The sequence below is a fragment of the Leopardus geoffroyi genome, chromosome A1, assembly GCF_018350155.1.
Source record: "Leopardus geoffroyi isolate Oge1 chromosome A1, O.geoffroyi_Oge1_pat1.0, whole genome shotgun sequence".
NCBI classification, from domain to species: Eukaryota; Metazoa; Chordata; class Mammalia; order Carnivora; family Felidae; genus Leopardus; species Leopardus geoffroyi.
The window spans coordinates 198,351,510-198,364,247 of NC_059326.1; the positions used below are offsets into that span (position 1 = coordinate 198,351,510).

General features: G+C 49.0%; 1 protein-coding gene across 8 annotated transcripts in view; it reads left to right on the forward strand.

Annotated features, from left to right (window-relative positions):
- Positions 1-10,671: 10,671 nt before the first annotated feature.
- Positions 10,672-12,738, forward strand: part of LOC123576756 (chondroitin sulfate proteoglycan 4-like) — a 102,758-nt gene continuing 100,691 nt past the window's right edge. For 6 of the 8 annotated variants that reach the window (XR_006701570.1, XR_006701566.1, XR_006701567.1 and 3 more), the window contains exon 1: positions 10,672-10,811. Coding sequence is in view for 4 of the 8 variants with exons in the window: in XM_045438038.1 (XP_045293994.1) it covers positions 10,733-10,811 (79 nt within the window). In the remaining 4 variants the exon portion in view is untranslated. The remainder of the gene's footprint in view (positions 10,812-12,738) is intronic. The other 2 variants (XM_045438085.1, XM_045438061.1) reach the window with 2 other exon arrangements.

The window sequence follows — 12,738 nt, forward strand, 5'->3', positions numbered from 1 at the left end:
GTATTCTCCCACGACATCAATAAACTGACAACTCCACGTTGAAAAAATCATTGCAATTCATTCCTTCATCAAATATTTGTTGCGTATGTGCTACGTGCCAGCCACTGTTCCAGACCCCGGGGTATCTCACAGAGATGACGGTGACGTGCGTTAGGGTAGCCGTCGAGATGGAGCGAAGCAGGTTGAGGCGGGCCATGTAGAGCAGGAGAGATGCAGAACTTGGGATGTGAGGAAAAGAGACTGATGGAGGTTGATTCCTAAGAATGGACTTGAGCCACTGGATACATGCGGTTTCATTTACAGAGATGAGGGAGGACCAGGCTTGGGGGCAGCAATGAGGGGCTCTATTTTCATCACAGTAACTTTGAGATGTCTATTTGACCTCTGAGAGAGGAGGCAAGTAAGCTTTCCTTATGCCGCCCAGGCTGCTCTCACAAGATACCATAGACTGGGCGGCTTCAATGATGTGCATGTATTTTTCATGGTTCTGGAAGGTGGGAAGTCCAAGATCAAGGCACCAGCAGATCTGGAGCTCGTTTTCTGGTGCACAGACCGCCCTCTTCTCCGTCCTCGCATGGCAGAGAGCAGAGACGGAAGGACGAGCGCTCACGTCTCTTTCATAAGGGCATGAATCCCACCAGGAGGGCTCCACCCTCGTGACCTGGTCACCTCCCAAAGGCCCCCCTCCTCATACCATCACACTGGGGAGTAGGATTTCGATACATAATTGCAGGGGAAGGGGCCACGAACATTCAGTCCGTAACAAGGCTTTTGGCAACACAAGTAAGGCTGAAACCCAAGGGGGACGTCGGAACTAGAGATATGAATTTGGGAATCATTTCCATGTAATACTTAAAAGCAGGGAGTGGGAAAGAGTTTGCTGATGGGGAAGAAAAGAGGAGGCAGGGCTGAGCGCCGAGGCGTTGCATCAGGCAGAGATGCTCGGAGCTAAGCCAAGGAGGCCATGCGGGTGCAGTCATTGAAGCGGCAGCCCAACCAGGAGCCTGTGCTTTATGGAAGCCAAAACCGGTAAATGTTTCAAGGAGAGAATAATTAACTTGAATGCTAACCGAAGGTAGGATATTCTGAGAACAGAGACGCGCCATTGGATGTGGTGACTGGGGACCGTGATGCGGACAGATGCCGGAGAGCAGGGAGGAGGAAGCCAAGTGAGAGCTGGCCAAGAAGAGTTTCTGGTGGAGGAAGGGAGAGGAAGGGAGGCGTGCTGTGCTACGGAAACAGCATGAAATATGGAGTCAGAAGACGAATCATAGGATAAAGACCCATCCACTGGATGGTTTTGAGCAAACACTGTTCCATGTCTCCGTGTCAATCCGCAACGTGGGTTTGACAATAATGCCTGCTCCAGGGGGCTTTTGTTTCTAGTTTTAAATATTAATAATGTTTTATACCCTTGATCTCGGAAACTGAGCATTGCTTTCCTGCCCAGGAGATTTTCCTGAGGGGGAAAGAAGCAACTGGCCTACTCACATTTTAAGAATCTTACTAAAGTAAGATAGGGAAGCTAACGGGATTTCATTTTAGAAAGGTTCCACTTCTCCTGTTTTCCTGCTAGGCCCTATTTACTCATGTTCTGTATCTTACTTTGCATCTGGGTAAAAACCACTCTGTTCCCAGTCAAAGGATGAAGCAAGAAAGTTACTCATTCTCTTGAGTTTCTCCTAGGCCCCCAAACACCTGATACATCTAAGAAGAGCACGATCCCAAACATATTCCAGGACATTAGCTTTAAACAAACCCTGGCGGGTACTGGCGTCAATGCTTCTACCTTCGATGATTTATAAAATAACACCTATTGTTCACCTGTCATTCACCTTTGATCACATCTTACCTTGGATTCCTGGAGAAACATGGACCCTGGATCCCTTTCCAATACAAACCTCTAGCCCCAAGCCATGAAGAGACTCATTCCCCTTTCCTTTCTGAGTCTTCCAGACACCCCATCTGTTATTCTCTGTCACTCAAGCCATTCAGTATACTCTGTTTTCACTTTTTCTGGCTCAAGTTTGATCTCTCTCCTATACAAATCCAGGAGGCCCCTTGGCTGGCCCTGCGGGAGTCCCCTCTGGGTCCTCAGACCCTGCCTGCCTGCCTGCATCGAAAGGAAAGGGAAGAAGGATCACGCCAATGATGAGCCTTCCACGCCCATATTGAACCCACTGATACTTAGCAGACACCTTTCATCCCATTTCATTGAGAAGAGTGAGGCTACCCAGCTCAATTCTCTGTACTCTGACCCATAAACTTGCCATATGCCTGAAGTTCATCCTCCCCCTCCTCTTCTCTTGCTCAGGACTGATCTGCACTTGTGTCTGGACCCCATTTCCTCCTGCCTCTTCCAGGACCCACCTCTAGTATCCCTTCTCCTGAATATTCCAACTCTCCTTCTCTATTTTCACCCCCTAAAAGCCAGCTCTAATTCTAAAAATCCCTTTCCTGATATTGTGTTCCCCCTCATTCCTAGTTGAACTCCATTCCTACTCTCACTCTATTCCTACTCTTTGACCCAAACACTTGAAGAAAGAGCCACACAGGATACCTCTTTTCTGTGTCCCACCCACGCAGGGCAGTATCATTCCTATCTCCCGCTGAGTTATTACCGCTACACTCATCAAAATCAGCTTTCTCCAAGGGGCCCAAACCATTGGACAGTTTTCATCTTTATCTTCCTTGGCTTTTTTTAGGTTTTGATGCCTTTAGCACTGTTGAACATTTGTAATAAACATTCTCGACTTCCTCGACCCCCATGCAGCCGGAAACCCCTGGTCTCTTGGCACCTCTCTCAGGCTGCTCTCATGTCGTGTCCTCCAGAGTCATTGTCACCAGTACATTACGATGAACTAATACCAGAAGAAGGTACGAAACACTTGGAAGTTGCAACTTCCTGCAGGTGGCACCAGAGACGCAGGATCACCGGCAGGTAAGCTGAGCAGGGGCTGTGGAAAAGTTGGTGCTGCTCTTTATTTTTCATGAAAATACTCAGCGCTCTGGATCTGGGGGAGCCACGTGGCCCAGGGGTCTCCTCAGCGCATGTTTATCCTTCAAGGCTCACCCAGTCGTGGGCGGAGGCAGGACTAAGTCACATGAATAACTTGCACGCGGTGGGGAGGCCAAATAGTTCTTTGGAAAGCAGAGGTCAACAACTTAAAAATCAATTTTTTGTTCTAAGATAGCCAAAAATGGTTGCTCGTGGTTTCTTCTGTTTCTTTAACTAGGGTTACCAGAACACAGCTTTGTGTTAGAAATGCAAGGTCAGCAGTCTTGGCTAATGAGGTCTGGAGCCTGCTGGTATTGTGTCTGAGCCCCTGGGGCTGTTCAGTGGGGGGTGGTGGCACTTTCTGATTTTCCAGTTGCTGAGAAGTCCACAGGCCCCCTGTGGACGTATTAAATGGCCACAAACTACCCTGGAGCTTTGGGCTTCCACATGGGGCCTGACTCTACACAAGCCTTGTGGTGGGCTTGTGGGGAGCACTTACCTCTTAGAGCTGGCCACGTAGACCCCTGTCACTCGGTGGGTGACTTTCCATCAAAGCCTGTGACCTGACAGAGCCTTGATTCCGAATGAAGCCAAGCAGGAAACGGTGTAGTTGGAAACAGTGGATTCGCCACTTGTGGGAAGGTTACAACGATTCCCACTGTGGCTACAGACAAGAGCCAGCTTTGTGTGTCCTGTGTTGCTGCAAGGTCCCCGTAAAAGTTCACTTGTTGAAGGCAACACGGAATGTCAGAGCTGACAGGGACCACAGAGACCAGCCAACCCAAACTTCTCGTTCTTTTTTATTTTTAAAAAAATTTTTTAAATGTTTTTATTTGTTTTTGAAGGAGAGAGAGATCCAGAGCATGAGTGGGGGAGGAGCAGAGAGAGAGGGAGACACAGAATCAGAAGCAGGCTCCAGGCTCCGAGCTGTCAGCACAGAGCCCGACGCGGGGCTCGAATCCACAAATGGTGAGATCATGACCTGAGCCGAAGCTGGACGCTCGACCGACCAAGCCACCCAGGCGACCCATCCTTCGCGTCCTTCATAACATAGATTTCAAAATGCGGATTGTGGTTTGAGCCTCATCGTTGCATCCGGCCACAAGATTTCAAAATTTTTTACATCCCTTCAATGTTAAGCTGTTTGTTACTGACCGCAGTGCAAGAAATGACAGCCAGGTAAAACATGGAGATTTTTGAAGCTAAATCCTTCATACCAACTGCTTCCAGGACATCCCTCATCTCTTTATTAACCCGTGGCCAACTGACTTCTGTTCTCACTCTGTACAGAAACAGCTCTCAAGGCCTTTGTGTTCCCCATCCTCTTGTGTCCGTATGCTGTCTCCATAGACTCATTCTTCAAAGTGTGGTTCGAACACCGAAAAGGTCTCCCGTTCCGCTCACGTTCATCATCAATGGCCTTTTGTTCTAGTTAAAACCCCTTTCGTGGGGTTTTGTTCCTTGCAAGCAAACTAGTGTGGAGGAGTAATATTTTTTTTAATGAAACAAATCCCTGCATCCCTCCACACCCATCGCTTCCTTTTTTCCCTTGGTCTTTGCATGCCTTTGAACAGAATCTTTCAAGGAAAGGATAACTTACTTTGCTTAAAGGCAACAGGAATAGTTAGCAGTCCAAGCTGCTGCCTCCCATCCTGTGCCAAGCACATCATGTAGATGATCTCATTTAACCTGGAAACATCCACATGGAGGTAGGTCCTACACCGTGTCCATTTTTCATATGATAAAATAGAAGTACAAGGTCAAATAACTTGCCTTACTGAGCAGTGGAGCTGGGATTTGAACCTCTCACCGTTTACCCAGTTAGAGATTATAGAGCCTCCATGAAAAGCCACCTCCATAAATGATGGAGCTGTTACCAAACTGCAGCTCAGTTATGTCATTTCCCCCTCCCTTCCTTTCAGTTACTGTTTAAACTTGGGCCTGGGGTTCTTTGACCTCCTGGGGAAAAAAGGAGCTGAACCTAGGTTCCTGCAGAGTCAGACTGACCCAATTCCAGTCTTCTGGTTTCCAAACCGCCCCCTGCCAGCCACCAGCAGAGATGCCTCGGCCTCTACATTATCAGCTGTGGGTTCTCTTTTCACGTAGACTCTCCCATAAAGTGTTTATCTTCCTATATTCGAGGAAGGGCAAAAAAATATTTGCACTTTCCCACATGGAGGAATTTCCTCTTTTCTACTCAGAACAGCTATCTTGAAATAGCCCATGCCTTGGGCTAAGCAGAACTCTCCTGTGGCCTGGGTAGAAGACTGTGTTGTGCCAGGCCACTGTGTTATATCAGTGTGGCACCAACTGTGTGGGTTTTGCAAGGTAAGAAGGGACCTCTTGTTTGCTCGAGGTAGTTGGTTTGGAATCACTCTGCTCCTTCCAGGCAGTGGTTCTGTTCTTGAGAAATTCAGAATCCTTGACAGAAGCCCTCGCTTTCCTCAGGCAGCTTTCTAGAACTCAGAGAAGTTAATCTCTGCAGCAAACTCTGACAAAATCGCATTTGCCCTTTCTTTCTTCCTTCTGTTGACTTCCCAGGAGATTTAAAGCATCCTGAGATGTTCTTTTAAAGACTGGTGTTTCAGAGCACCTGGGTGGCTCAGTGAGTTGAGCGTTTGACTCTTGATTTTGGCTCGGGTCAGGATCCTAGAGTCACGGGACTGAGCCCTGCATCTGGGCGCTGAGCGTGGAACCTGCTTAAGATTCTCTCTCTTTTTCCCTCTGCCCCTCTCTCCCACTCTCTCTCTAAAATAAGAAAAATAAAAAACAAACAAAGACTGGTGTTTCTGAAGTTAGCAGTGACTTCTCAGAGTCTGCCTCATTTCAACCCCACTGAGGTCACAGCCATTGCCACAAAAAAATTGGCTCAATTGTCTTTAAACTAGACTGAGAGTAGGCTCTATGGGAGTTCTGAGTGCTCTTGGGTAGGCTCTTTAATATGGCAAATACAAATCCCAGTCTACATCTCAGATTTGCAAGCATGATGACTTTATTTTTTAATAGTCAAATTTCATGATTCCATATCCTTTTTTGCGGAGTGGCTAAACTCCATCTTGTTCTATGCAATGTTCCGTCTCAACACCCAGAAGGCTGAGAGGAATAAGATTTCCTGCTCTGGGATACAGGATAATCAGGGGGAAGCGGTCAGAATGGTGACATTGGCGGGTCCTAAAGAAAGGCAGGGCCCCATGGAAGCAGTATAATCCCTACATGTAGATTTATGGGCTTCAGGAAGACAGGAAGACACCAGGAGAGAAAAATGGCTGTGATGTGTCTTGGCAGCCAAGGCCTTATCCAGCCTCACAAAGAATATCTACACCAGGTTGGCTGAGAACTTTCAGAGTGGCTTGGGAGAAACAGACAAGTTTCTGACAGAGCCATTCATGTGGCAATGAGGTGTCTCTATGGAGCCTATATGGACTGATATCCAAAGACCCCAGGGGGTGAGGAGTGTCTCAGGAGCCACCCCCACAAGGGCATTGAGGAGCAGATAACCGCCAGCCCTCTTCTCTCAGTCATCCCTGATGCCTTGGTGCTACATAAATCTCATGGAACTTCAACAGCTTGGGGGAGCGAGATGCAGGAGTGAAAACTTCAAGGGACTGAGATACAATTTTGCATCCACAGCAAATTGGGAGTTCAAAACTGAAAGCAAGTTGAGTTTGGGAAAAATATAGAAAATTATCATTCATGCACACCTGAATCTGTGAAGCCAGACTTGTATACCAGTCCTAGTGAAGTATGGATTCATCAAAAGAACTCAGAAGAACCTCATGGAAACAAAATCTGGAGGTACACCTGAGCTTTGCGGGGATGAGAAAACCAGGAGCAGTTGCTGCCTGTGGCTTTGACTGTCCCTTCTAATCAGCTTTTTCTCTGGGCCATGGGGCCAATCTCCTGTCTGTAAAGACAAGACAGAGGTACACGGCTTTCTCTTCTGACTCATAGTCCCTCTTCCTCCATAACTTCAGTGAACGTGGGTCTTTGGTTGGTGCTCACTAAGGAGCCATATCCTTGTGAACCACTGGCCCTGTGGCTGCCACAAAATCATTGCATTCATAGTGCCTCTTGGTTGAAACGTTCTCGTTTGCCAGGGTAATGCCCTTTTGATCAGGAACCCACCTGGTTCAATTCTGCAGGGTCAGAAGGTGAGGAGTCAGGTAAATCAGACATGACTGCTCAAAGCAGTCACATCGTCAAAGGTATATAGGTTGGAAAGTTTCAGAGAAGAGGGTCTTGGTCCCAGAGGCTTTGCCCAGTCTCGAACTCACCCGTGTTAAAATTACTGCTGTACATGTTTTGTACACCTCTTTATCTTGTAACGTTCTTGAAAGTAGAAGCTCTAATTCATTCGTTTGCGCCACGATATCTTTGTGTGCCTTCTGCATCTGGGAGGGTTCAGCGAGCACCTGCTGAATGAGTGCACATCTCTCTAGTCTTCCACCTTCGTATCTCTGTATTCATTTTCTGTTCTCTATACCTTTATTTCTGAGCGAACAGCATTCTGGTTAAAAACCAAATAGAATAATTCTGGTTGCTGAGGTGTCACAGGTGAGGGCCAGCCAAAATGATTAAACTTGAGTATGACCCTGCTGCGTGTGGATTTCCTGATGAGACACTCTTAGGAAACATCCTGAGAGGCACCATGGTTACAGTTGGGCTTTTCCTAACAACCGAGCATCTTAGTTCCTCATCATTTTAGAGCTGTCTTCACCGCTATGGAAATTAGCTAGAGACCACATTCAATCTTTGAAGCATTTAAGTGATAGATTACAACTAATTTAGAGAAGAGGAGCCAGTGGCACTCTACAGGGAGATAATTCCTAGTCCCTTTTTGACACTTGGAATGATCTTTCTAAAGTAAAAGCTTCAAGTTTATTAGTAATCATCCCCTCGGTTTGAGTCAAGAAATGAAACTATTTCAAGTTTCTCTGTGTGCTAATTAAAAGAGAGCTCTGTTTCAATGGCAGAGCTGTCCCGATGCCAGTGATGATAAAAGAGAATCATAAAGTTTTGAGCCTAGAGGGAGTTTACAGATCATTTAATCCAATCCTTTCATTTTATAGGGGAGGAAACTGAAGCCGCTATAAGGTATGTGACTTGTCACACAGGTAGAGCCCAAGCTATAAGTCCCAACCACCTGGTCCAGGGTTCTTCATCCTCAAGAAGATCAGAACTACTATGGGCAGTGGGGTGAAGCCAGAAATTATTATCATGGGGCGATTTGTGATTTATAATAAGAAATATATATTTTGTCTTAATTTTTTGTTTGTCTTAAAACCCTTGGAAGTTCCTAGGTGATGAGAAGGATAAAAAGTGTCTCTTTTTGTTATGTTAATGAAGCTTTTTGGAAAGCCCCAGGTAACCTTAAAGATGGAGGCTCCCTGCCCAGGGAACCAATCCTGTGATTAGAAGGTAGGAACTTTCAGTCCCATTCCCAGACCCCCAAGGAGGGGAGAGGGGCTAGAGATTGAGCTCAATAACTAATGGCCAATGATTTAATCAGTCGTGCTTATGTAATGATGCCTCCATGGAAACCCAAAAGGAAGGGGTTTGGAGAGTTTCCAGGTTGGTGAACTGGAATGTTTCCATGTGTCAGGGCCAGGCCCCAAACTGCATGAGAACAGAAGTTCCTTTGTTTTTGACCTTGCCCTATATATCTCTTCACCTGGCTGTTGGTTCCGATAACAGGTTTCAAGTTCAAGTTGACTCCTACAAGTTGATTCTTTCAAGTTTTTTCTGCGTAGCTGGGGTGCAGGGGCCCAAGAGCAGCTGGCTCCAGGGGTCCCAAACAGACGGGGTTCAACCACTCACCACTGATAAAATCCGAAGGCAGAGAGGCCAGCAGCAGTGGTGAAACAAGAAAGGAATTTATTTCAGTCAGGCTAACACTGGGAAGGAGGACTAGAGACCCAAAGACTATCTCCAAAGTGCTGAAAAAACTTCCAGGTTTATGTAAGGAAAATGTGGGACAAAGGTCAGTGGGTCCGTGCAGTAGGCTGTATGTCTCTCAGGGATGCTCAGAAACTGGCTAGAGAAATCCATGGGCCTGACTGAGCTCCCTGGTAAAATGAGAGTGCCCAGTGATTTCTTACCATGGACCAGGCACCGTGCTCAATAAGAAATCCTCATGAGCTAGCTAAACCACACAACCCACGATAGGATCAGCATTTTCTTCATTTTACAGACCAGGGGACCCAAGCTAAGACAAATGAAAGATTTGCCCAAGGTCACATACCAAAGTCACTAACTAGTACCCAAGGTGGCATTTGCACTCAGATCTCTTAAGGTACCCTACCTGTGTTCTTAACCAGAGGTGATATTTGAGTAGAGCCTTTTGGGGCACACCAATGAATAGTCTGGGGTCTCTCGGGGGAATCTTGTTCTGCACTGCCCGTGTGTTAAACTTATGTGAGTACCTGAGGCTGTCAGGAGAAATTCTGCATGTCTATATCAGCCTGAGCTGAACCCGCCCTTCAGCCCTGGGCTGATTTATATGAGAAGCTGCCCCCTCCCACTTGGGTAGAACAGATCCTGCCAGGGGTGGGGGCCAGGGAGGGGCAGGAAGTAGAGAGCGGTTCCCTGAGAGAAGTAGGGTGAGGCTGCCGGGAGAATGGAGGGCTGCTGAGCAGGAGAAACATGTCTGTTCAAGAGCAAAACAAATTACAGATTGTCTGCTGACGAAAAGGTCAAAATTGGATTCCACGCTGTAAAAAGGAAAAAAAAAAAAAACCCTTCATTACAGAACTAAAAAAGGAAAGGAAGGGGATATGAAGTCATCCTTAATTTGATTAGGAACAAAATATCACCAGCATCGATGGCCTCTGTGGCACATTCGTTAGCATTTTGTCAGACTTCTCAGTTGCAGAGAACACAGCCAGGGAAGCGCAGCACCCAGAGAAGTTGATCTAGAAGGCCCCTGCTTTTATTGGTCAAACCCTGTTCTTGGCAGATTCTGCTCGTCCGTTTTACCAGAAACCTCACACCTGGGCGGAGGCTTTTCCTCTCTATGAGCATGTGCCCCAAATCAGAAGGGGAGAGTTTCTGCCCAGGACTCTTGGGCCTTGATTAATCCCTCTGATAGTGGCTCCAAAAATTTCAATGAAATAACTTGACGGGCCGTCCTGTAACATTAATACAAATGAGGCTCACATTTGATAAGCAATGATTATGTCCTCTTATCGCCTCCCACTCTTAGTCGTTCGGCCCACACGTTTGCTTGAGCCAGCGCAGCAGGTATACATTGAAGACACAGCAGTAAGCGGAACGCGCCCCTTGTCCTTCTGGAACTCAGGCGGGTCAGGGGAACCGTCTGCCTCACGGCTGGTGTGACAGTCCCACCTCCTTAACTACCAATTCCCCTAGCCTCCCTTTGTCACCACCTCCTGCTTGCACATTTCACCCCGCCGTAGAGGTCGCCCGGCTGGGGGGTGGGGGTGGGGGGAGCACGCGCCCTCTGCCCGCGACGACTGCATGGGCGCAGGGCCCCCGCACCAGCCCCGTTCGGTTTCGCCAGCGGCCTGGGAGAAGGTCGGGCCGGGCCTGTCGCTGATGGGGCGCAACAGCTGCAGGTCGCAAATGGCGCTCCCCGCCCCGGCCCAGCCCCCGCGCTGGCTGGGGGCGGCGCCCCCCGGCCGGGCTGCGGGCCCCGGCCGCTGGCGGAGAGGGGGCGGCGCAGGTAGCTGGGAGGCCGCCCCGGAGTAAGCGCGGGCGCGGGGCCGCCGCGGCGGGATGGGGCGGCTCGGGGCCCGCCGCCTCTTCCTGCTCGCCGCCTGCCTGGGGCTCTGCGGGGCGCGCGGGGCGCTCGGAGGTACGCGCCTAACTCCCCCTCCCGGTTCCTTCCCCGGCCGGCCGCGCCGAGCCCGTGAGCAGAGGGTGGGCGAACAGAGGCCAGGGCGCGCGGGGGGCTCTCCCCGGACTCCGGGGGCCCCGGAAACCCCCGCGGCGACCCTGACTCTGCCTCTCGGGTTGGGCTTTCCCGAGCCAGGCGGCGGGGAGGAGACGGCTCGGCCCTGCGCGGTGGTGGCTGCGCGGCCGCGCGAAACTTCCAGCTCCCGCCCCGCGCGGCCCGGCCCCGCTGGTTCCGGGGAGCCCCGGGGTGGGGGCTGTTCCCGAGCTCCGCGCGGCCCTCGCCGCCGCTGGGGGGTTTCAGAGTTGGACTCCTGGTGGCACTCGGACGAGCGGGACGAACGAATCCTGTCGTCCTCCCTTCTGCTCCTTTGCGGCTCTGCGCCTTCCCCAGGCCAGGTGAGGGGTCCTGGGCTGCACAGGACCGGCCCGGGTTTGGGGCCTTAAACTCGTGAAATTCTTTGGTCTCTGGCCTGGCCTGTTGTTCTGTAAGTCCCTCCACCAGTCCGCCTACATTTTCTGGACCTCATTCACTGGAAATGCTTTGCACTTCCATTGCGCTTTCCAGAAGTCAAGGATTACTAATAAAAGCATGATTATTTAGACTTTTTACATAACCGAGCCCTGCACTTGGGCCTTCCCGCCCACCATGGCTCCCTGAAATTTAATTTAGTTCAATGAAAGACTTCCTTTGTGACTTTTTAAAGATAACACATTCTAAATCTACGGCCTTGGACCTCTTTGTAGGATTCGGATTAAATTCTGAACGCTTATTTACTGCACGTTAGTCATAGAATAGGCAAACAGTGCCATTGCCGCCTACACCTCCTGGTGATTTCACTGGGCGCTTCAGAGTAATGTTGCAGCTGTAATGGCATCTGGAGTATGGACACTTCACTCTCCTCTTACCCTTGTTGCTCTGTTCCAAGCTCCTCCTCTCCACCCTCCTCCCTCCTTCCTGAATCCTGCCAGGACTGAAGGGTGGATTGGCCTGGCCTTGGAGGTCTAGGGCTGCATAACTGAGGCTTTGATGTGGCTTTGAGAGGGAGGGTTCCAGTTGTACAACGGGGAGATCTGGGAGGGCAGTGCATGGTTCTGATTGGGTGGTGATCACGGATAAGCCAGTAATCCAGTGGTTGGGGTAGGGGGATGGTAAGTCCCAGCTTTGGAGTCAGATGGGCTTCAACTTGGGTGCTATCATATGTTCCCAGAATGTCTTTGCGAAAGTGACTTTCCTTTCTCTAGGTCTTAATTTTGCATCTGTAGAATTGAGATAATCACTTCTTCAGGGAGGCTTGGAGAAAATACTCTATAAGACTTATTCACAGCCGAAGAACTCAGTAATTCTCATTTGCCTCATTTTCTACGGATTAGCATCTTTCTTTGTCATCCATGCAATTGATTTGGGAATGAGGCTAAGAACGTATGGATTAGATACCTATTTAGGGGTACGGAATGTGGATAGGGAATGTTTCTTGAAGAATTCCATGGGGTGCCTGGGTAGCTCAGTCCATTGAGTATCTGACTCTTGATTTGGCTCAGGTCATGGTCTCACTGTTCTGTTCCTGGGATCAAGCCCTGCTTCGGGTGTGGTGCTGACAGCACAGGAGCCTGCTTGGGATGCTCTCCCTCTCTCTGCCACTCCCCCACTCATGCACTCTTTCTCTCAAAATAAATAAACTTTACGTTTATTATTATTTCTTTTTAATTTAAATCCAAGTTAGTTAATATACAGTGTACTAATGATTTCATGAGTAAAATTTAGTGATTCCTCACTTACATATAACCCCCAGTGCTCATCCCAACAAGTGTCCTCCTTAATTCCCCTTCCCCACTTAGCCTTTCCCCCCACCCAACATCCCACCATCAACTCTCAGTTTGTTTTCTGT